This window comes from Oryx dammah, unplaced genomic scaffold, assembly GCF_014754425.2.
Source record: "Oryx dammah isolate SB20612 unplaced genomic scaffold, SCBI_Odam_1.1 HiC_scaffold_18, whole genome shotgun sequence".
In the NCBI taxonomy this organism is placed as follows: Eukaryota; Metazoa; Chordata; class Mammalia; order Artiodactyla; family Bovidae; genus Oryx; species Oryx dammah.
In genome coordinates this window covers 44058403-44084464 of record NW_024070202.1, presented here as the reverse complement: position 1 = coordinate 44084464, position 26062 = coordinate 44058403, and the positions used below count along the sequence as shown (strand labels likewise).

At 36.0% G+C, this 26062-nt stretch overlaps 1 protein-coding gene and 1 non-coding gene across 2 annotated transcripts in view; one reads left to right on the top strand and one right to left on the bottom strand.

Annotated features, from left to right (window-relative positions):
- PTPN12 (protein tyrosine phosphatase non-receptor type 12) overlaps window positions 1-6234 on the top strand; it is an 85522-nt gene extending 79288 nt beyond the window's left edge. The window contains exons 14-18 of the mRNA XM_040260753.1: window positions 520-597; window positions 1397-1464; window positions 2376-2406; window positions 4708-4815; window positions 5345-6234. Coding sequence (XP_040116687.1) covers window positions 520-597; window positions 1397-1464; window positions 2376-2406; window positions 4708-4815; window positions 5345-5406 — 347 coding nt within the window. The 3' untranslated portion in view covers window positions 5407-6234. The remainder of the gene's footprint in view (window positions 1-519; window positions 598-1396; window positions 1465-2375; window positions 2407-4707; window positions 4816-5344) is intronic.
- A 12954-nt stretch (window positions 6235-19188) lies between these two features.
- On the bottom strand, window positions 19189-19331 carry LOC120878288. Its single transcript, XR_005724497.1, has one exon. It is a non-coding gene; the product is annotated as a small nucleolar RNA SNORA57 (small nucleolar RNA).
- Between the last annotated feature and the right edge of the window lie 6731 nt (window positions 19332-26062).

Here is a 26062-nt window from a genome sequence, read left to right as displayed (position 1 = left end):
TCTATTTTAGTCATGAATATTTATTTAAAACATGACTAAAGTACATCATTAAGTTGAAAATGAGTGGGATTTAAATATATATTTATATGGTCCACAGTATGGCAAAACTCATAAAAGGAGTTAAGCAGTTGATTATAGTTCGTGAAAGGATCATCAGCAAGCCCAGTAGAAAAGGCACTTGCTTGCTGGCTTCTGTGTTGGAGATGCCTTCAAACTCAGAGGACAGTGTGGTTGATGCCTAGAGGGTGTCAGGAGAATCACTGACATTTCCTCTGTGCAACAATGATGGAGGGTTTTGCTCAGTAAGCTTCCTCATTCTTTTTGATAATGACTCTAGTGATAAGGATATCTTGTTTTATTTTTTGCACTTTTAAAGACTGGTTCTCTAGATACTTGTGACAGTGATCTTTAAGAATGTCAAAAAAGCTCTCATTTTGTTTAGATAACAAGTTCATTTTTAAATGAGTTAACATTTCTAACAAGTTCATAATTTGTCTAAATTTTATGTATTTAATATAGATGTTGATGTTAGTGAAGATTCGCCTCCTCCCCTACCTGAAAGAACTCCTGAATCATTTGTACTAGCAAATGAACCCAGTGAGTATATCTTCTGATTTTACGTATTTTATACTCATAATAAGCCCTGAAAAACATGGCTAATTGTAATCTGTTGTTCTTGATCTGCATAATTAAATTCAAAAACAGGTTTGAATTTATACTGATAAATGTTATTAATACTTTGTATGAAAAATACCTTAAAATGGTGTTTTTATTTGCTAAGACTGGTAATAAAATGGCTGCATTTATGTCAAATACTATAATTCAGTTAAATGTAATTATAACAGTATATAATTTGTCTTTTCATTCATTAAAAATAGCACTTAGATGAAAAGACATACATTTAAATTCTGTTGTTGGCAGCGTCACTCAGGTGATGTTAAGTAACACTTAAGTCCACAAGAATATCAGTGAAAAGTGGGAGAAAGTGATCACATACATATTTCTCCTCCTCATCCTGAAAAAGAGTTACAGAAACAACTTTACTATATTTACAATGTCTTGCACTCAGTGGAGGTGCTCACTACCAGTCTTATCCTTTGCATTTTACCAATATTTTATTAATTTTAACTGATTTTAAGAATTTTAAAATAGTAAAGCTGTAAACTTCACTAATACTAAATAAATAAGTCTGTCATACCTGTAGATTACACTCTGATATCGGAATTTTTAAATTTCAAGGAAGAAAAAATTGAAGGAATATTCTTCAGTTAATAAAAACTGGGAGAAAATTTAGTGGAAGTGATAATTTAGTATCAGTTTTAAAATATTACCTGAATGCAAGAAATTTCAAGGATTAAAGATGTAAATTTTAATTGCAAGGTTTTGTTTTTCTCAGATACATCTGTAAGAGCTGAGTGGAGTGAACTTCAAAATCAGGAACAGTCTGAACAAAAAAAACCTGAAGTGAGTCTTTTGGGGATTAGAACAGCTATAGCTCAGTATTTTTGTTCTTTTATTAATTGATGTTAACAGTTGTTTATTATTACTGTTGCCTTAAGACTATTAAATATAATTTTTGATAATTGTATCTTATGCTATGATTTCAGATAAAAAGCCTATATAAAATGTCAGATCAAAAAATTTTTTAAAGAACATGACCATTACTTCAGAGTATTATTTTCCAAGCTGCTTTTGAAATTTGTAAATTATGCCTTGTTTCAAACCATTTTGGAGGTATGAATGGAACAGGAGTTACTATTATCAGGGTCATAGTACATCCTAGATTTTGTTCTTTCTATTATAAAATCAGGTATATAGTCTCTCCCTTTGTTTCTTCTGGTTATGTGAGGTTTCCTTTCACATTCAGGAAATGTTTTGGTAGCTCAATATTTTAGTAATGGGAATGCTATTTTTATCAACATTAATATTTTGCATATTTTCCTCATATTTGAATATCTCCAAAATTGGAGTTTATCTTAAAATTGGTTAAAAAAAATTGTGATATACTTTAACTGGTGCATAAAGTATTGGTAACATAATAATAAAGATATGTCTTACAGTCAGTAATATAATTTGATGAATACAGTAGAGGCTTGGCAAGATGCACCTCTATGCATATTATCTCATCAGTAAATGCTGCAAGTTCAGTTTTCATCCAGAAGGAAAAATGAATTTCCCTGTCTTTTTATTCCCAATATAAAAACACATTAAACTTTTTTAACTCTTAATTGAAAACACCATTGTTTTCTTTTCCTGTGACACAGAGTCAAAGATAGATCTTGATTTATTGGGATATATACTCATAACACCACGTTTTCTATATTTTGTGCATGAAAGGAATATACTATAATAGTTTTTTAATGTCTTCCTTATAGGGCTTGATAACCTCTGGAAGTGAAACATGTGGTAAGTTGGATTGCTCTCGTCTGCTATAAATTATATAGATTAAGTTACATAAAATAGCATGTCTCATGGTGTACACATTTGGTTATTTGTTCTGTTTTTGGTGTTTTTGTTATTATTTATTTCTCCATGTGAAAAAATATGTAGGATGACTTCTGAAACCTGAATTATATAGTGTAATTCTTTTAAATTTATTATTATACCAGGTATTATTATGGGTCAGGAGCATAACAGCATTTATTATCAGTCATTAATGGCTGATAGGAAGGAAATCATTTTTAGAATATTTTCTTATATTTTATTTCTGTTATTTATAAAAACACCTAGAATCTAGATGTGCCAGTGATTTGAATAAATGCCCAAAATTAACCTAGATGATTGAATAGGGTTGTTTTGGAAATTTTCTTTTTAGGACTTTCACATTTGTGAAGGCCATTTTCCATTGCATTGTTTTTACTATCATAGTAAAATAGGTCAAATTATTGTTCATTCCTTTAAAGGAGTAACCATGTGAGCGGCTCACCAAACATCCTAGCCTGTACAATTCCCTCAATTTATCTATCATCTCTGCCCTAACCTCTCTTCTGCCTCATCTGGTGTCACTCTGAATCTGTGCCTAATGGGGCTCATTCCATCACATAAACTATTTATTACTCTCTATTTACTTTTCTGAGGCAACATATAAGGAAAAAGAGCAGAAGTTTTAGGGTCTAAGCCTACCGAGACTGGAATCTTATTTTTGCCATTTCACTTATGATGTGATTTTGGGAAGTGACCTAATCTTTCTAGGCCTCAATTTTCTTCTCTGTGAAATGCAGATAATAATAGTAACCTACTGTAAAGTAGGTTATGATTGTCATGAAGGTTTAAATTAAATCTTATATACCCAGTGCCCAGCACACGGTCGGCACTGAAATGGTAGCAGTGCTGTTCTTATTATCTGTATTATATCACTACTGCTAGATCCCTGGGTCTTTTATTTTCTTTGTGTCTGTTAACTCCTTTCTGGTTTCTTTTTCTCCTCTATTCAGTCTAGATACTTTCATCCGTCACTTTAATCACACATATAGTTATCCTTAACTTTCTTGTCCCTGACTCCCATGCCGTCTTATTTTATCCCTCAAGATTACTCAATACTGCTGGGGAACATTGTTCAGTTTTATAGATTGAGCATACAGTTCTGAGATTGATCCACAATTGAGCCCTCAGCATTTATTTTTTTCTAAAATCATGAATCCCACTAACTCTTACTTCATCTAACTTTTTACTTCATTCAGAAAATTGAGGCTTTTAATCTAAATCATCATTTCCTCATGGAAGGCAACCATGACTATATCACCGCCACTAGTTTCATCTACATGCCTCTCTTCTTTGTCCCTATACTTACCACACTGCTATAATAATTAATGTTCTTGTCTGCTTCTCCTACTATACCAAGGGTTGGCAAACTATATCCCATAGGCCTAATTCTGCTCTTCGCTTGTTTTCTTATTCTGCCCTTGAGCTGAATAAATGGTTTTTACATTTTTAAAGAGTTGTTTAAACATAAAAACAAAGAAACGCAACATTGTAAATCAACTATACTCCCATAAAATTAAAAAATAAATTTTATTGTTTTTTAAACCAGAATTAACTTTAGAAAATAAAAACAAAAATCAATGAAGAATATGGGACAGAGACCATATGTGGCTTACCAAGCCTAAAATATTTATTGTTTAGCCATATATAGAAAAAGTTTGTCAGCTTCTTTCTAGACTATGAGTACCTGATGACAAGGATAGTCTGTCATTTGACTTGTATTCCAAGTTTCCAGAAAAGTTCCTTACAGGGGTATAGGCAATGTGTTGGAGGTGGTGAGTGGTGAAAGAATGAATCATAGATGTTGATTTCTTTTGTTACTAGTCTTACACACTGGCAGTTAAATAAGTAAACTACAATTTAAGCAATGCTAAACCTTAAAAGAATTACATTTTTAGGTGCAAATATTAACTCCATTAATAAACTATGAACTTATTTGCTATTGATTTCCACAGAAAGGCATTTCAGTTGAAGTTAAAATAAGAGCATAAGGAGAAGTCTCACATAGCAGAAGTACTCACTGCAGATTTCTAGGTGCCTGTAAGCACACCTAACATGGTTTCCTGTGTTCATTACCCTTGCATTTGCCTGGGCCTCTAAAATTATGATGCTCAAGAGAAAACTGCTCTTTTAACTATTTGCCCACATTAAAAGCAATTAGAGGAATTTTTTACATATTATACTACAAATGACTGTGATTAATAATGGCTTTGGTTCGCATTTTAGATCATCCAGCACGAGGTATTCATACAGAGACCTGTACAGAATGTCCACCTACTTTTAGTAACAAGAAAGATCAACTATCAGAAAGTCCAACAGAAGCCACAGAGATTGGTAATTTGTTTACAAAATAATTTTTAAACTATAATTGTGTAGTTATTGCTGGCAAGAATGAAAAACAGTTATTTGCCATCACTCCAGAATTTCCTTAAGGCAAACTTTATCAAACTTTTTGCTATGATTTCTTCAGGTTTTTACACGACACTTGGTAAGAATAAAACATGTACTATCAAAGTTGCTTGGAATTAATTGTAAAATAAATTTATCCTGTTTCATACTGAGATTAAAAACTAAGATATAAAATGCATATGTAAACAAATCTTACTTTTGTGTTGAAAAGACTAAAATATTCTAAGTGTTTCTCTTACATTTTTATAGAATTGAGTTTTATAAAAGAAGCAATTATTTTCTCAACTGTATGAAGAAATTAAGAGTTGGTTTATGTTTGTAGATATTTGTTTACATGCTAAATTCCCATATGGAAATTTATTTGTTCCAGAAAAGAAGAATGTCTACAGATATGGTTTAATGGTATAAAAGTATTTCTGAACACTAGCCAACTATTGTGGTATTTTGATTATAGGTTTTGGTAATCGCTGTGGAAAACCCAAAGGACCAAGAGATCCACCTTCAGAATGGACATGATTCAGGGAACTAAAAGACACTTTAAATTATACTGGAAAATTCAAGTGCCACTGAAAGCCAGATTTATAGTATTCCATCTTAAAAATGTGGGACTAACAGCAGTGTAGATTGTTACCTTAGTGATTTTTTCTTTTTTCTTTTTTTTTTTTTTTTGCTGGGACCATCTACCTGCCTTATATTACACTTAGGAAAAGTATTATATTTGGTTTATTTTGTAACTTCAAGTATTATTGCCTTAATGTCTCTTAACCCTGTTACACGCTGCTTGTAGACATGTTAATATAGTAATACTTTTTATGATAAATTGAGTTTAAGGACTACTCTTTTTTGCTAATGTTTTATCATGTATGCATTATTTTGTATATGTACAGGGCAAGTAGGTATATAATTTGATAAAGTTGCAGTTATAAAATATTATTAACAGAAGATGTAAGAAATTTCTGCATGGTCTAAATCTTTGTGTACCTTATTTGTAAATTATTTGCCCTGAAGTTTTAGAAAATAGTTTCAGATTTTTAAAATTGCTGGATTCATGCAGCCAGCTTTACAGGTTATCAGAGATCAAAGATTGTAATAATAATACATTTTGTAAATTGTAAGCAAAAAGTTATTTTTATATTATATACTGTCTAATTGTCCATCCTAATTGTCTTTGTTTTCATCTAGTCATGGAGATTCAGTAAGTGCCTTGGAACAATATTGAATTCTCTTAGCTTGTGTGTGTTACTTTAATATTTGAACTCAACTGGGATTAGAAGACTATCAAACTATATGTATGTTTCAGGATATTTGACCTGCCATTAAAAAAACAAAAACAATTTTACAGTGCCTATTTGTTTTGGTTTTTCATTCCTCATTTTTTTAGAAAATTAGACTTAATATCCACCTTCCTGCCAGCTCAGTCTTATCTTTAAGTCATTTTGTGAATGGGGTTTAATCTCTTGATTAAAAAATAGGGAGCACCTTCTGCAGTAACATGGCTGTGCGGTTCTAAATATTTATCTTGAGTCAGCCCTATGCATACTTCTCAGCCTTATCATTATTGCCTACTGGGATCCAGGAAAACTCCAAACATAGGTGCGCTTGGATAAGGGGAACTGGTTTCTTCCCATCTTGCACTGCAGTAGAGGTCCTGTCCAAGTTTGAATTTTGACATCGTGGATTGAAGTTGATAGACATCTGTACTGTCCCTCTGCATACAAAAGAGGACGAAATTACAAGACTAAGGTGAGATAAAGTAATCATATATAAATAGAAGGAGGATCATTGTGGAAGAGAAAATACTACTATAATTTCATGTCAAAAATTTTTCAAAGTTTAATAGTCTTAGAATTTCACATTTTCCTCAGTCTCCATATACTTTATGACTTGTATAATATGGCACTGAAATCAGTTGTAAGGACTTCTTTTGGGAAGGAGTTGCTTTGGAACACCTTCATTGAAGTACTTCATTGAATTATACATGTATTCAGAGGGTGCAGAAAGTATACTAACCATCACAAAGTACACACTCCTATGAGTGTGACCACCCTCAAGCAGTAGAATAGACTAGCCACTGAGAAGCTTCCCTCTGGCTGTGTAAGATTTGTTCAATATGTGCAGCAGTTCCTTTATTCATTTTTCATTGCTAGAGTTTTGTATTGTGTGAGTATATCACAGTTTGTCTGTTCTGCTATTAACAGACATCTGTGTTGTTTTCAGCTTCGGAAAACTATAAAAATTTTGTTGCTATAAATACTTTTTAATGTGTTTTGGTGCACTCATATATATATATATATGCATCTATTGGTTATATAATTCAGGAGTGCAATTTTTATTAGAGTATGCATATATATTCAGCTCTGTAGATATGGCCAGTTTTCAAAATTGGTTGTTCTGATTGTTAGGTATTTCCCTCTCAACTAATGGGGTTGAGTACATTCTTTGGAGCTTAGGACCCTATGGCTGTTCACTTTTGTGAAGGACCTGTTCAAGTTTCAAAAAGATACTGTTTGGCATAGCTACTAAAGCTGAGTACGTACATATTCTATCGTCTGACAACTCTGTACCTGTTTTTCTCTTTAGTTATTTGTCTTTTTCATATTCACTTGTTGGAATTATTTATATATTCCACATTTTAATCCTTGTGGGATTGCCTGGGGTTTGCCTTTTCACTCTATTAATGGTGGTTTTTTATTTTTAATAAAAGGAGTTCTTAAATTTAATTAAATCCAATTTATGAATGTTTTATTATTCTTTTTTGGTGTTCTCTTTTAGAAATATTTGCCCACTCCAAGATCACAAAGATATTCTTCAGTTTTCTAGAAGCTTAATTTTTTATCTATATTTTTATTTTGTTATGTTTTTATCTAAAACTGCAGAATTAATTTTTGTATAGAGTATGAGGTAGATTTCTTTTTCCTTGATGAGTCACTATTTAATGTCCTTTCTTTATTAAACATATATACTTATCATCATAAGTTATATATTCATTGATCTTAGTCAGTTACTAGATTTTTTTCTTTCTATTCCATTGCCTATCTTTATGCTTTAAATTCTGCCTTTTTCCATCTTTAGCTTTCTCCCAGTGATTTTTATATTGCCTGCTGCTGCTGCTAAGTCACTTAAGTCGTGTCCGACTCTGTGTGACCCCATAGACGGCAGCCCACCAGGCTCCCCTGTCCCTGGGATTCTCCAGGCAAGAACACTGGAGTGGGTTGCCATTTCCTTCTCCAATGCATGAAAGTGAAAAGCGAAAGTGAAGTCGCTCAGTTGTGTCCGACTGTTAGCGACCCCATGGACTGTAGCCCATCAGGCTCCTCCGTCCATGGGATTTTTCCAGGCAAGAGTACTGGAGTGGGATGCCATTGCCTTCTCCTAGACAGTCCATAAAGTTTTTATTCATTTTTATTTATTATATAAAGCATATAATAAGTTTATTTGTATCTGAGATAAATTATTGCCAAATTCATCCTGCCACTTTATCTGAAACCTCTACCTTGTAGCTCATACTACAAAGACTTTAAATCTTTCCTTTTCCATTGTAACACTGTCAGTTACCTTTCTTTTGGAAGCAGTTTTTCACAAATAGTATTTTTTACTGTAGTATTTTTCACTTTATGGACATTTTTTCCTTATATTGATAAACAGAGCAATAAAGCCCTAGTTGTATGTGAGTGGTGAGCTAGGCTCAGACAATAGTTAAGTGACCTCCTCACAGGTAACAGCCTTGTAGGACATGTGGTTATGTTTTTGCCTGAGCAAATTTATATAACTGTATATCCTCAACCCCTGTGGTCACTTAAAATAGCTGAATCTATGAAATTCTTTCTTTTTTAATTGTTTAAAACATTTCTTAATGCTATGGCCTGTGTCATTTTTTAAACTGAAGTATAATTGACTTATAGCATTAGCTTTAGGTGTACAACATAGTGATCCAGTATTTTTATACATTACAAAATTATCACCATAATAACTGTAGTCACTATCTGTAACCAGACAGTTATTACAATAGTGACTATATTTCCTATGTTGTACATTACATGCCTGTGACTTGTTAATAACTAGAAGTTTGTACCTCTTAATCTTTATTACCTATTTCACTCATTTCCCCACCCCTTTTCCCTTGCAACAACTGGTTTTATCATCTATGAATCTGTTTCTGTTTTTTTTTTTTAGATTCACTTGTTCTGTTTTTTAAGTTCCGCATATAAGTGAAATTGTACAGTATCTGTCTTCCTTTGTCTGACTTAGCATATGCTAATACACTCTAGTTCCATTCTTTTGGTTGCAAATGGCAAAATTTCATTCTTTTTCAGGGCTAGGTAACATATATTCATTGTACATATACACCACATGTTTATCCATTTATCTATTGATGGGCACATAATTAGTTAACTAAAAAGAGACAATTTTGTGCTAAACGTGATGGGGAGCAATAAAAATAATGCAGTCTGAAGGTTTGAGAGAAATTCAAGTAAAGAATGACATCTTAATTTTATATTTAGTCTTAAAATGTGTTCTGATTGTAATATTTTTGTTGAAGTACATATTTGGTAGTCTTGATTGCAATCCATGAAGTCACTCTAGTTTAATCTTAAATCACTCTTGTGCTAGATTTGGAAAAACTTTTGCTGTTCTTGTTTTCTTACACAGATATCTCCTCTAATTGCCTGCTTTTGAAAGTGAAAGTAAATATGCTAGTCACTCATTCATGTTCAACTCTCTGCGACCCCATGGACTACTGTAGTCTACCGCAATCCTCTGTCCATGGGATTCTCCAGGCAAGAATGCTGGAGCAGGTTGCCATTCCCTTCTCCAGGGGATCTTCCCAACCCAGGGATCATACCTGGATCTTGTGCATTGCAAGTGGTTTCTTTACCCACTGAGCCACCAGGGAAGCCTTCCTGCTTTCAGTAATGTTATTTTAGATTTTGAAAAAAGATTTTCGTATATATCCATTCAATAATAGCTAAAAGTAGCTCTAGTTTTTAATACAAACTGTATTTTCTTAACAGATTTGCTGCAGTCTGTTTTCCCTGCTATTTGTCTTTAAGGTGCACAAGTCTTATATGATAGGCAAAAATGACCAATTAGATCGTGAACAATTTAACCAGTGAAAAAGCAGCTGTGCTTGAGTAGCTCAAGGTGTGTCTCAGTGTTCTAAACTACAACAAATCTGGGCTTTATTGAGTTAGTGGGGGAAGAGAATTCCAAAGATTCCAGCCACTTTTCATTTTTTAGAGATAAAATGCCGTATGTACTGAAATCATGATTTAATGTAATAGGAGTTGTGACATATCTCTTGCCAACATTGCAGCTGGAACATGTAAGTATACAAATATGCAATACATCTGTGATGTTTTAAAATATTGTGGTTTTTAAATTTTGTCTTTATCTACTTGTATGTAAACTTGTTTTCAATACTGTCTAAAATTGTGAGAAAGAATTTACTGTATTAAATATAAAAATCAAAGTATTTAGTTTTCTCTTTGCGTTTGAAATAAGTACACAAAAACATTTTCATGCAGCTTCTATATAAGCACTTTTAAATACCAGTCTGAGGATACTACATTATGTTGTGTAATTTGAAGGATATAGTGATTAGCTGAGGTTAACATTAGAAAATCATTTTTTGTTAATTTTTTTCCTGGCACTGCACCATTTGGCCTCCAGGATGTTAGTTCCCTGACCAGGCATTGAACCCTGGTCACACAGTGAAAGTACTAAGGCCTAACTACTGGACTGCCAGGGAATTCCCTAGGAAAACATAATTAAAATTATATATGGTAAACATTTTATTGTGTCAAAAAGGTAAAATGAAGTTTATAGGAAATTTACTATTACCATTTAGAAGAACAATAGTCTCAACATTTTTTCAACTTAAAATGAGTTGTCCATTTTCATATTTCATCTATCAACATCAATATCCATGGAACAGATAAAAACAAAAATCTGTATGTAGAGATTTTACATTTAGACTTTGCTTTCATGTGAATTCACTTGAATTTAGGGCAAAAGGTTTTTGAAAGTTGGATTCTTTAACCTTAATATCTTTTAGCAGTTTCAGTGGTTGCAGGGATGGGACATCATTGAACTCTTCCCCATTGTGCCAGAAGGGGGCAAGCAAAGCAAGCAAAGGAAATTTATAGGAAAACTTCCGCCCTCCTGAAAAAAAAAAAAGACTTCAGAAAGGCACTCAAAATTCAGAAAGGTACAGCCCCAAAGCTTCCTGGGGTGGCTTCACCGTTTGAGAGTGTAAAGTCCCTAAAGCCAAGTGCCCGCTCCCCCATAAGCAAATCTTAAGGCATCAATACACGTTCATGGAGACTCAGGCCTATCTAATAAAAATTATTAACCTTGCAGAATGCTTACCAAGTGCCAGACCTGCTAATCTCTGAATACGTTACCTTTCTTAATCTTCACAAAAACCTTGCCAGATGGACATTCCTGTTTATCTGGGGAACACAAACTCAAAGTCACAAAAAATAGCAAAGCCAGGATTTAACCCTAGCTCTAATAGGAGCTCTAATAGTGCAAAGTCCTTGCACTTAACTACTGACACTACTATATGCCCTGGTTTTCAGAGAAGCTAGGAGTGTAGGCTTTAGCAGGCAAGAAACATGATATGTTAGCTGACTAGAAAGGGGATTAGTTTCTTAAGTCAACTGTCACTAATAGGCTTTAAAATACATGGCTTGAAAACTGATGGTGGGCCAGTGGTTAAGACTTGAACTCCCATGGAAGGGGACATCCGGGAGCTAAGATCCCAAAAAGGTGGAAAAATAAAACCAGATGAGGTCCATTTGCCTGCTTTTCCTTGGTGTCTCTGTTTATTTCCTATCCTGCAGTAGAGTAATTCTAGGGCAAAAGTATGGGACATAAGTCAGAATCTGGAGTTTTACAAACTTGGTCAATTTTAACTTTATAGTTAACTTGGTCAGATACTGTGGCAGGTTGGAAATCACGGCCACGATATTTCCAGCTCCTCCCATCAAGGTGAAGTTTGTTTTCCCACCCCGAGTATCTGGGCTGGACTTGTGCTTTGCTTTGACCCATAAAATGCAGCAGATGTGTTTTCTTGGCTGACTTTATCTAGACCTTGAGAGGGCGGGCTACTTCAGTCTCTTGGGGCCCTGCTATCATGTATAGACACTCAGACTAAAACACTGAACAATGAGAGAATGATGAGAAACTACATGGAGCGCTAATACAGCCGACACCACATGGAGGAGCGTCTAGGAGGACTTCCTAATCACCAGAACTGTGAGAAACAAAGTGATGTTTTAAAGACATTATATTTTAGCATAAAGTTTATTATGTAGTATATAACCAAAACAAAAATGGGGAACAAAAAATGTATAAGTTAAATCTCAAAATATTTAATGTAGATTCCACTTTTTTCCTCTCTACTGTCACTTTTCATAAAGGTATAAAATATCCCTATGTGTTCTTTCTCTTCTTATACAGTTGGTAATGAACTGAAAATGTCAAAAGGCTACAGCTAAAAGCCAAGGACTTTCCAAAATCTTAAATAATACCTTATGAAACTCTGTAAGCAGCTCCAAGGGCTGGAAAAGCATTTCTCTGAGCTCTAAAATAAAAGGGCACAGTAGTAGTTCTTTTAGCAATTACATTCTTTAAGGCTATAATGATATACATAAATAATCTGTAATGTGAAAGGTCTTAAGCTCAAAGTTGCAAGTTAGCAGTAACAAACACTGTGTTATTATGTCCATATATTGCTGTCACTCACTCAGTAAGAAGGCACTATCTTTATATCCATTTATAGATAAGGCAATCAGGGTACAGAGAGAAGTTATGTAAGTTGTCCAAGGTTACAATGCAGGGAAATTTTTCTGTCTCTGAGGGATGAAGGGGGAAGGGTAGGAAGCAGAAATGGAGTTAGATGGTATTATGTATTCAAGTAACAGCTCCGTGTAAGTAATTCTTCCCAGGGAAGTAACCATGAGAGCAAGGAGGCTGTTGCATGTCATTTGAGGCCCATGATGTGTCTCCAGTATTTCCAGCTTTTATCCATCGCCACGGCCCCCTCCACCCTATAGCTATAGAAAATAGCGCCTAAATATACCTTGGAATTTTTCTCCTCTGTGTTTTGCTCATTTGGCTCCATCCAACAGCAACCCACTACACAGAACCTTCTTCACATGTGTAAGTGGAATCACATAACTTTAAAAGTCCACCAGTAGTACTTTCCCCACAAAGCCTTCCAAATTCTCAATATGTTAATATTACTCTCTAGACTTCCAGCAGAATCAATCGCTCCTTCCATCATGTTTCTTTAGCTCTAGGATTCTAAGCAATTTTTTCACATCACTTTCTTAAAATTTTTTTTTTTTTAAATTCTGTGGCCGTACTCTGCAGGATGTGGGATCTTCGTTTCCTGCCCAGGGATCAAACCTATGCTCTCTGCAGTAGAAGCACCAAATCCTAAATACCAGACCACCAGGGAAGTTCCTCCTACATCACTTTAATTAGTTGTTCATGCAATATATCTTCCATAGTAACTTGCAATTTTCTTGAGTGCCTAACCCACTTTTCTGCTTACAGTGTGTATTGGAAAACATTCATTGTAATGATATATCTGAATAGAGGTGGCATTCAGTCAGGGTGAAGAGGGCATCTTATCCAGACTCAGTTACTATAATATAAACTTAAGAGACAAGTAGAGGTGACATTTCTGATACTGTCAGTTTCAGGATAAGCAATCTCTTTATTTTCAGTTCAGGTTAGAAAATTCCACAGCAATTTCATATAAGCAAGAGTAGCAGGTGAAACTGGGGATTCCCTGGTAGCTCAGCTGGTAAAGAATCTGCCTGCAGTGTGGGAGACTTGGGTTCGATCCCTGGGTTGGGAAGAGTCCCTGGAGAAGGGAAAGGTTACCACTCTAGTATTCTGGTCTGGAGAATTCCATGGACTGTATAGTCCATGGAGTCACAAAGAGTTGGACGTGACTGAGCAACTTTCACTTTCAGGGGACAAAATCTAGAAGCAGAGGACACTAACAAAACAGTCAACCCACCAAGTTTTAGATTGCTTATGAAGCACAAAGTTTAGTGGAAACTAGCACTTACTACTAGTTTCACTGATAGATAAGCTGACAGACAGCCCAAGTCAAATGGGGCTGCAGTTCCTTCCAGGAGGTATCCAGTCATTCTTTTAATCAATTAATACCAATTTTCCATTAGGCAGAGAAGCCACAATTTTGGTGAATCATTTTTAGGAAGACAAGGTAGTACTTTGATTTCATAAGTCACTTGGAATCTGGGGGGAAAACACCTGTATGTGCTTGAGTATTTGCTTTTAAAATTAATTAAAAATAAATGTAATGATATCCATTTCTAACAACATAAAACCATGATTTAAAAATCACTGTATTCTGCAATGGAATATTACTCAGCCACAAAAAAGAATGAAATAATGTCATTTGCAGCAACATGGATAGATGTAGAGATTACCCTCCTAAGTGAAGTCAGACAGAGAAAGACATATATGTGACATCACTGATATGCAGAATCTTAAAAAAATGATGCAAATGCAGTTATTTATAAAACAGAAATGGACTCAGACATAGAAAACAAACTTACAGTTATCAAAAGGGAAAGTGGTAGAGGGATAATTAGGAATTTGGGATTAACTAAAACACAATACGATATATAAATAAACAACAAGGATCTATATAGCAGAAAGAACTATATTCAGTGTCTTGTAATAACCAATAATGGAAAATAATATGAAAAAAGAATATAGATGTATACTTTCTGGATTATTTTCCATTATATATGTGTTTTCCTATATATATTATTTTCCATTATATTTATGTGTGTGTGTGTGTGTGTGTGTATATATATATATATATATATATACACTGTGCTATGTACATGAAACTTTTTAAATTAACTATCTGTTAAAAATATTACTGTATTCTAAATAAAGCCTTTTGGTCTAAGCCAGTGTTTCTGAAACTTTTTTCCATTATTGCTCTACCCCTACAGGAGAATATTTAAATTAAATTTAAATTCTCCCTAGTGAGAGAGATAAGGAATAAGATTTTGTTGGGTAGAGTTGAGCTTTGAAGGGATCCAAGAGTTTTTTGCCTTTAAGAAAGTTTCAGAATGCATGGTATAAGCCCATTAACAGAAAACTGCAAACTCAAGATTGCAGCCAACTAGTTTCAGAGTCACTGGTGGTCGGGTGTCATCCCCTTGGCTGTGTCTGATAATATTAAGACTCTCAGTGTGCTACTCACCCTTATATCACCCTGCTGGGATGATGTTTCAGGTTTGTCTCCATCTTTAAAATGAGACAGTAGTTTCATGCCCTCTTATAGTTTCAGGGACAAGGCAACAATCTGAAAATACTTAAAACACTGAATCTAATATTTATTTTATGGAATCTAAGAAATCCGTTCTCTTGAATGGAGACATCTGATAATGTGCCTTACCCATTTATTAGCTAAAATGCTAATAGTGTTCCTTCCCTGACTCTGCTTCCTTGTTCCTTCCTAAACATACTATTGACAAGTGTACTTTAAAATAGACATTTGTTTTCATCCACACCCAGAAAGGCTATAATAGGTGTGTTTCCCTTAATGAACGCTATAATTTCCTTTTACCAAAGGACTGCTACAAGGATTAAATTATTTAATATACATAAAACGCCTAGCATAATATAGTTTCTTCTTAGTATAAAACACAAAGCCATGAATTGTGAAAGAAACAACATATAATCAACTGAAAAGCAAAGATCTTACTGTGTAAGTGAATAAAATGGCTGTTGACATGACCATAATACTATTATCAAATCTAAAAAATTAAAAATAATTATTAATATGATTAGTTTTCCAAGTTTACATGTTCAAATTTCCCTGAGAATCTCATAAAATGTTTTTGACAATTGTTTTGTTTGAATGAAGATACATACAAGATTCACACACTCCATTTACTTGATCCATCTTTTAAATTTCTTAATTTTAGGTTCCCCTCCCTTTTTTCCCCCTTGCCATTTATTTGTTGAATTGTGTCAACTTTCCTATATAGTTTCCCACATGATTTTGCTAACTGCATCCCTGTGGTATTTTAAAACATGTGCCTCTATCCTTCTAATTATTGTAAACTTGAGAGCTGGATCTAGTGAGCTTCTCAGATTCAGGTTTAATGTTTGGGGCAACAATGCCTCATATATGCTGTCATCTACTGATACCTAGTCAGAGTGTCTTGTAGTCTCAGTGGTAATATTGATCAATGAATGCAGTCAGGCTGATTTACTCATCAAAAAATGTTCAACGTTTCATATAATGCCATCCTCCTCTTAATATGCCTTCCTCCTGTTGATCTGCCTTCCTGGGCTTTAATATCTAGAAAGCTAAAAATGCATTTCTCAAACTGCCTTGCAGCTAGAGTTACTGATGTGATTTGAATTCCATCAACTATAGGCAGTTGTGTATAGTCAGCTGAGTTGTGGAGGGTCAGGTTGTGAAGCACCTTCATGACAGGGTGTATTATAGTGAAAGAAACGTGCTGTGGAAACAGTAGTTGTAGGGGTGTCTTCCCCATTCAGTAGGTAACCTCCTGAGCATGGCCTGATCAACAGTCCTTTGACAGCTCAGTTCTTTAGCCTGGATTTGTGAGTTACTCCTGAAGTTCAATCCACTGGCTGTTTCTTCAGCCCTGCCAACCATTTGTGATAAGACCATGTAATACATCCCTTTTGGCTTAAATTACCAGAGTGGATTTTGTTTTCTGCTTTGAATCCTGACTAATATAGCTCCACTAAGAAAAAATATTTTCAGCAATTGTCAAACAGTTGCCTCTCACTTTTTTAAAAGAGTGAATTTAGTTAAGCTTGTTAACAATTGCCTGAATATGTAAAATAGATATCCTAGGAAGATAAGCCTTTTTAAAAGAAAAAAATCATATAGCAATTTCACATTAACATTGTATAAACTTTCTAAAAAAACAAAGAAGTACCTTCCCTGCCAGTTTTACTGAGAAATAACCAGAATCACTGTACAAGGTTAAGGCATACAGTATGATGGCTTGATTTACATATATTGTGAAACGATTACCACAATAGGTTAAGTTAACATCTATTATCTTGTAGATGCAATAAAAAGAAAAGAAAAAAAATTTTTTCCTTGTGACGAGAGCTTAGGATTTACTCTCCTAATAACTTTCCCATGTCACACAGCAATGTTAGCTACAATCACCATATTATACATTACATCCTTGTACATATTTATAACTGAAAACTTGTACCATTTTACCACCTTCCTCCAATTACCCCCCTCCCAGTGTTTTTTAAACATTTAAAAATTTATGTTAAGAAAAATTAATCCACATCCATTAATGAAGACAATTTTATTGAAAAGTAATTTAAATATTATCTTCACAAAATTTTAATTCTATAATATGAAGTAATAGGTATAAATCTTCAGAGTCTGGCAAAGAGATTTTTATTCAATATTTTATTACATAAATGTAAAACAAGTTGAAAGAAACTATATATCATGACCTATTCAGTGACAAATTATACCTGTCACCTGAACTCTAAAATTAAGTTATATTTGTTTTACCACACATCTAATCATCTATACAACTCTCAATCATACATTAATCCATCTTATTTTTTGATACATTTCAAAGTAAGTTGCAAGCATGAGTACAGTGCATGCATGCTCAGTCATGCCCTGTCTGACTCTTTGTGACCCCATGAACTGTAGCGCGCCAGGCTCCTCTATCCATGGAATTTGCCATTTCCTACTCCAGGGGATCTTCCCAACCCAGGAATCAAGCTCTTGAGTCTCCTGCATGGCAGGCAGATTCTTAGCAACTGTGTCACCTGGGAAGCCCGAAACATGAGTACACTTCATGCCTAAATACAGAATAGCCAAAAAAAAAAAAAAAAAAAAAATCAAGTATAGTATCTGGCCACTGGAGGGCTTCCAAATGCCATAAAATGCATTAGAAAGTAAACTAGTCTATGGAAGTGAAAGTCGCTCAGACGTGTCTGATTCTGCAACCCCATGGACTATACAGTCCCTGAAATTCTCTTGGCCAGAATACAGGAGTGGGTAGCCTTTCCCTTCTCCAGGGGATCTTCCTGACCCAAGAATCGAACTGGGTCTTCCTGCATTGCTGGCGGACTCTTTACCAACTGAGCTATCAGTTGGAAATCCAAACTAGTCTATAGTGTTTAAGTTGTCAAGTCTTGGGGAAGGTCTAGGTAAGAAGTTGCATGGAGTGTAAAGGGCATCAATCAGACAGAGAGACCCAATTTGAAATCCAGCAAAATTGCAACATTTTTTATTTTTACCCTCATACCTCTCCTCCTCTTTTTACAGCTACTTCAGTTATAAAAGAGAAAACACATAACTGGCCCCTCTCCCACTCAAATGATTTGTGCTATTGAAGGTAGAAACTCTTTAAACCAGAATCTCAGAAAACTTGATGGAAATCAAGATGTTGTACTTGCAGAAATGAGCTAGCATCATGAACTCAATGTTAACTTTCCATGAGGGCAGGAGCTTAGTTTATCATTTATCCCTAGCATGTAGAACACTGCCTAGCACATACTAGTGCTCAATAAATATTCACTGAAGGAGTGGGTGAATTCAAATGCTTAATTCGAAATATAATATTCATATATTTCCTGTCATTACTAATCAGAGGTTTTTCTAAAATAAAAATAAGCTTCAACTTAAAAATAAGTGCATAGGTTGATTATCTAGAGCTAGAGCTGCAATTATACAGAAATGACATATGCATATGCAGTGGGAACTTCGGCGCAAGCCTATAGTGTATCCACCGCTGAGGCTCACCTCACTGGTGAGCAGGTTTTGCCGAAGCCCCTGGCTGGGCAGAAGCCACACTGCCTTTTGATGGAGACCACAGGAAAGCATCACAGAATTGTTAGGGCACTTCTTACACACACTCTGGGACTTCCTAGAAACAAATATGAAGTCTGTCTGTGACCCAGTGGGGACAAGTCAGTGGAATCTAAATTATTGCTATTGATGTTATTCTCCTTTTGGGCTTTTAGACTGGTGACACCTGAGGAAATTCAAATGTGCTGCAACTTTAAAATTACCTTGTTAGGTGATCATTTTCTTTGAGATTTCCTTGGCCTGGAAGAGTATTTCCATATTCAGCACAAGTTCATCAAGCTAGCACACATCTCAACAGCTACTGTGATTTTTTTCCTCTTCCTTTTTTTTCTTTTTCTTTTTCCCTTTCTCTTTGTCTTTTCTCCACCGCCCCCGCCCCCACCTCTTTTTTTTTTCCTCTGTGTCCCAGCGCTTGATGACAGAACCGGTAGACTGTGGCCACTATTACTGAAGACATGACACTGAGGGCGCCAGAGCCCATCCCTCATCTGTACCTTATGCGGATCGGGACTGCGCGCCTGGCCCTGCCAAGAAAAGGAGGGTCCACAGGCACTGTCTCCCTCCCTGAGATCCCCAGCCCGACCCCCAAGTTTAGTCAGCCATACTCACTCAGTCGCCGCCTTCCCTTGCTGTGATATTTTAAAAAACATATATTTTTGTCTCTTGGAGAGAATGAGAGACAAATTGTTTTTTAATGTGTCTATATAGAGGGCAACATAAATAATTTCAGATCTATCTGTTTTCCTGTTATAGATCACAGTTGGTGGCCTACCTAGATGGGAATCAAGGACAAACGAGATTTAAAATCCATAAAATCACCTTGTATTTTATACTCAAATAGGTATTTAGAGAAATTTCATAGCATAAGCTATAAAAGGTTAAATGTCCAAAGTAATCTGCTACAGCAAGTGCTACCCTCGCACTAAAGGTAGGTAAGATCTGCAGGCCCCTACAGACTTTCAAATAGCCCAGTGAAGATGGTCATTAAAACATACCGTAGAGAAACCACATTCTTCCAAGTGAGCCATCAGAGGCTCCCTGACACTTGGTATAATGTGATAGAATCCAAGCAACTGGATATTGGTGGGAGGTGGTTGACTGAGACCAAATATTCATTTGTTCTTTCTCAGAATGTTGCTTCTCTATGTCAAGGTTTACATTAACCACAGGTACATTCAGTGAAATAAGAAACAAGCAGCAAGCGTCATTTTCATAAAGGTAAATTCATCCAACTGAATTGGATTCCTTTTCTGTCTTTACGACCTTCCTATTTATTTTGGTGTTAAGATATCCTTTTTGTTAATAGTGGTAATGAATGATAGCTTCATGTTTTCATTGTACTTACCTTAGTAAAAATGAAAGTAAAAAACTCCATGTTAGTCTCCAAAATTATCTTGAAAATTTAATTGTACATGAAAGTCCAATGTCTGGAAAAGTCAAAAAGTCTCTTCCAAATTAAGATTCTGTAATGCAAAAATAAAATAATCAAGAACTCTATGAATTCATTTTCCCTATTCAGGTACTGGACATGAAACTGAATAAATAGAAAACTACTGGTTGTTAGGGCAGGAGTTCCTCCATTTTCAGCCCCCTAAAGCATCTGAAATTCCCTCAAGGAATGTAATAAAATTAACTATTACAACATAGCTTCTGAAGTCAACTGCCTAAGCTCTGACATTTACCAATTGCATTATCTTGGTCAAACTACTTAACCCACTTTGTGCCTTGATTTCTTTATTCATAGAATGAAGATAATAATAGTGTCTACATCATAGGGCTGTTATGAATATTAAATCAGCTAACCTATCTAAAGATTTCATCATCACTTTTTCATCATCATAAACTGAAACTCTGTACCGATTAAACAATAACTACCCATTATCTCATTCCCGGGGCTTCCCTAATGGCTCAGTGATAAAGAATCCACCTGCCAGTGCAGGAGATGTGGGTTCACAGGCTCGACTCCTGAGTCAGAAAGATCCCCTGGTTAAGGAAATGGCAATCCATTCCAGTATTCTTGCCAGGAAAATCCCATGGATAGAAGAGCCTGGAGGGCTACAGTCCATAGATGGAAGAGTTGGACACGACTTACCAAGTAAACAACAACAACCCCATCCCCCAGCCGCTTGGTAAACACCATTCTACTTTTCATCCCTATGAATCTGACTAATCCAGGCACCTTAAATAAGTGAAGTTATACAATATTTGCCTTCTGTGTCTGCCTTACTTCAGTTAGCATAGTTTCCAAGGTTTACTCATGTTGTAGTATGTATCAGAACTTTTTAAGGTTAATAATATTCACCTCTATGGATATACCACATTTTGTTCATTTATCAATAAAAACTTAGGTTGTTTCCACCTTTTGGCTATTGTCATATTACATATCCTTAATAAATTACTTGAATTATTCTTTAAAATAAAACTTACTACTTTTGAGAGGATCTTATATGCAAGACACAAAATCAAACAAAAATTTACTCTGAGTTTCATATCTCATCACCACCAAATAATTGGACTGTGTTTATAAAATTACTGTGATGGGCTTCTCTGGTGGCTCAGGTGGTAAAGAACCTGCCTGCAATGTGGGAGACCTGGGTTCAATCCCTGGGTTGGGAAGATCTCCTGGAGGAGAGCGTGGCAACCCACTCCAGTATTTCTGCTTGGAGAATCCCCATGGACAGAGGAGCCTGGCATGGTATATAGTCCATGGAGTCACAAAGAGTTGGACATGATTGCGTGACTAAGCACACACAGGTAGTAGGTAATTCATCTTTCTGCAATATCATTGCAAGTCACTTAAGCTCTCTTAATTTCATCATCTGTAGAATAAGAATAATAGACACCACTGGAGAAGGAAATGGCAGCCCACTCCAGTATTCTTGCCTGGAGAATCCCATGGATGGAGGAGCCTGGTAGGCTACAGCCCGCGGGGTCGCAAAGAGTCGGACACAACTGAGCGACTTCACTTCACTTCACTTTGGAGACCTATTACCTCTTAAATTGGTGTATTTTGCTTGTTTCTTGCCCTTCTGACTTAAAAGAAAGTAAGTGTTGTCACTGATTAAAGTAAATAGTAGCATTTTCCATAATTTCAACATTTCAATCAGTGTTTCATTCTTGTTAATGTAATCTAACCCAAATTCTGTTCAGGAACACACTTATTCACTGTCACATTACTTTCCTTTTTGCCACAATGGTTCTTGAGATGCTTGGCTTAAATATGCAATAATACCACATTATTTCCATGAAAAAAAAAAAAAAAAGAATAATAGACACCAAAAGCAACAAAAGCAAAAATAAACAAGTGGGTCTATATCAAATTAAAAAAACTTCTGCACAGCAAAGGAAACCATCAATAAAATGAAAAGGCAATCTACTCAAATGGGAGAAAATATTTGTGAATCACATACCTGATAAGTGGTTAATATCTAAAACTATAATGAACTCATATAATTCAATATCAGAAAACAAATAATCAGATTAAAAATTGCATAGAACAGTTTTCCCTGAATAGGCTTCCCTGGAAGCTCAGCTGGTAAAGAATTCGTCTGCAATGCAGGAGACCCCAGTTCCATTCCTGGGTCAGGAAGACACCATGGAGAAGGGATAGGCTGCCCACTCCAGTATTCCTGGGCTTCCCCGGTGGCTCAGCTGGTAAAGGATCTGCCTGCAATGTAGAGACCTGGGTTTGATCCCTGGGTTGGGAAAATCCCCTGGAGGATAGCATGACAACTCACTCCAGTATTCTTGTCTGGAAAATTCCCCCATGGACAGAGGAGCCTGGCGGGCTACAGTCCATCGGGTTGCAAGAGTTGGACATGACTGAGTGACTAAGCACAGCACAGCACAGAAGATAGCACAAGCTTTTCCCCAAAGACATACAGATAACCGGTTAGCAGGTACATGAAAAGATGCTCTATGTCATTAATCATTAGGAAAATGCAAATCAGTATCACAATGAGATATCACCTCATATCTGTTAGAATGGCTGTTATCAAAAAGACTAGAAGTGTTGAAAAGGATGCAGAGCAAGGGAACCCTTCTGCATTGTTGGTGATGTCAACTGGCGTAACCACTATGGGAAACAGTACTTAGATTCCTTAAAAAATTGAGAATAAAACTACCATATGGTCCAGAAATTCTGTTGCAGTCAGGAGACCCTTTCCAGGGCCCGAGTGGGCACTCGTTTAACTCTCAGAAATGAACTGTCTGAGGAGACTCACATGCTGACAAAGCATGACGCTTTATTGGGCAGGGGCGCCTGGGCAGAGAGCAGGGGCGTAAGGGAACCCAGGGAGACTGCTCTGTCAGGTGGCTTGCAATCTCGAGTTCTATGGTGAAGGGGTGGGCATGCATTGCTCAGGCAAGATGGATGCCAACAAGAAGGATTTGTGGAGGTGGTAGGACTCAGGACACATGGCCACATGGTGTCTCCTTTTGACCTTTCTCAAATTTCTTCCAGTCGGGGGTGGCTTGTTAGTGCCATGCTCCTTACCAGGCCCTCCTGTTGTAAAATAACTCACACAAATTGTTACTATGGTGCCTGGACAGGGTGGGCAGCTTTAGTCAGTGTGTTTCCTCCAACAATTCTACTTCTGGGTATTTATCCATTAATTGAAAAAGATGAGTGCACCCCAATCAAGACAGCCTTTTGTTATAGCAACCGAGATGTGGAAACAATCCAAGTGTCCACTGATGGATGAATGGATTAAGAAACTGTGATATATACATATACACACATACACAATGGAATATTATTCAGCCATAAAAGAACGAAATCTTACCATTTACAACCTCAAGGGTATCATGCTAAGTGAAAAAGTTAGAGAAAGACAAATACTGTATGATCTCTCTTAAATGTGGAATTGTATACGAAGCCAAGTGTATAGATACGGAGAACAGACTGGCGGTTACCAGAGGTAGGGGGTGGGAAGTGAAAAAAATGGGTGAATTATGTTGTTTTGTTTTTGGCCATGCCTTGCAGCTTGCAGGCTCTTAGTTCCCCAAACAGGGATTGAATCCCAGCTATCACAGTGAAAACAGAGACTTAATTTGCCAGGAAGAACAATAAAAGTATCCACCTTATACGTACTACACAAATTTAAATACTATACAATATAAATGCCGTTTTTGTTATTATCTATCAGTTTGCCAGTTCAATATTTCAAGTAGAACGAACAATGCTGGCTGCCCACCCAATGTCCATTTTGTTCCTTCTCCTTCCTAACTACTCCTTTGTTCAAATACCTACCTCTTGTCCTTACAGTCCATGAGATTTATAGATGCTAGCCAAACTCCCAGCTCCAGGAAACTCATGTTAGCCAATAAAATTCCTTATGGTTTAGACCAATTGGCATTTAACCATATCACTTGTTGCTGAAAGCATCCTAACTGGCATAGATCAATCTTAACTTCCAAAGAGAATTAAAACACTAGACTGATTGCTGGTACTAAAGTTGGATAAACAGGTCCATGGAAAGGGGAAAAAGAAAAAAGGAAGGATGAAAAAATGTGAAGAAAGTGAGTCTTAGATTATGTCTTCAACAAATAACAAATTTATATCATCACCCAAAGATTAAAAAAATTTTTTTTTGAAGAATGGCAAGAGCTAAAGGATGAATGAAGCGGTGTCCTAAATATGTTAAATAGTACACATCCTTACTTCACTGTGAAAAGTGATTATCAGCTAAATGAAGGCACATTCAGTTCTCTCATCTCTGTAGACAGAAGTGAGGGATGTAATTACTAGCATAAGGGCTACAGAGATCGTATGAAGTTAAGGGGAAAGTAACTTGACCATTATACAACTTCTTAGGGATCAAGTAAAATCCCACAATCATGCTATTTATCTTGTCACTGGCAAACTCACTATTATGAAAAAATGTCTGTTTTCTCATTCTACTCTGTTGTAATAATAAAGAATTTCTCTGGTCTTTGTTCTGAGTTCCTGTCACTTGGCCTCTAGGGGAATTTTCTGAATGATAAGAGTATCTTTGTCTTGGATCACACCCAATTTTATCTAATGACATGGCTCAGGATGGGGTTTAGTTAGCAGAAAGACCAACCAAGTGTTAAGAGGGTTGAGCTTTGAGTCACCTAGACCTTCAGAAAAGAAAGGAAGGCTGGAGATAGAGTTCAATCATATGACCAATGTTAGTTCCTAAATAATGAAACTGTAGTAGAAACTCTGGAAACTAAGGCTCAGTGGAGTTTCCTGGTTGGTGAACATACTGATATTCTGGAAGGATGACATGCCCTGATTTTGCGGGTAGAGGGCGTGAAAGCTGTGTCCAAGACCTTCCACGACTTCAATTTTAGCACAATATACTTTTCATATATCAAGTTAAACACTTGGTTTTATACTTCACTATTTGTGTATCTTTCTCTTCTCTCTAGTCTGTAATGTCCTAAAGGGCACTGATTGAGTCTTGTTGCTTTTAGGATCCTCAGTGTCTAAGATCAGGGCCCTATAAAACAGGGGGTAGGACATAATCTTTAAAGGAATGATATATCCAGTAAGGATAAGACATAAGGTAGTTAGAACCAATCAGGCCCAAGATGGTAGAAAAGCTGACTTCAGTAGACCTTGAGCCTCCCTATAAAACATTTAGCATGTTAAAGACACACCCACCAGAAATAGGACTGTTCTGAGGCTGACTGTCAAAAAAGTGGGTGGTGAGGCAGTTTCTGGAAATCCCCATCTCTTCCCCCAAATAGTTGGAATATACTCTTACTTCTTAGCCTATAAAAACCAATCACCCCATATTTTGGGGTAACTCTTCTGGGATGGACTGCACTCTGTCTGTGGCATATGTATCTCTCTAAATAAAACTGCTTTCACTTTACTGTGGCTGGCTTTTGAATTCTTCTTTGCGTAAAGCTAAGGATTCCCACTTGGTGGCCCATCCCAAGACCTGGGATGTGACTACCCTCTAGCACCCCATTTTTCCTGCAACTACAGGGTTTAGAATGCTGAAGGAGTAGGGAAGAACCAAATAGCAATCTCAAGGGGATGCTAATGTGCTTCTTCAGAGTGTGGCTGAGAGTTTTGCTTTTTGGACCACTCATGATGTTCACTAGTTTCTAAGCATGATTCTCCAGCATACTGAAAATACTGGTATCTTTCCCCTTTGCTTAAGTTGGCTGAACTTGGTTTATAATCCTTACAGATGAACTCTGACAGGAGTACGCAAAAGCAGCCTGTTCTTTCTGCAGTTTTCAGTAACCTTTCCTGGTACCTAGCCATCTGAATCCTTTCCAGTCTGTATAACA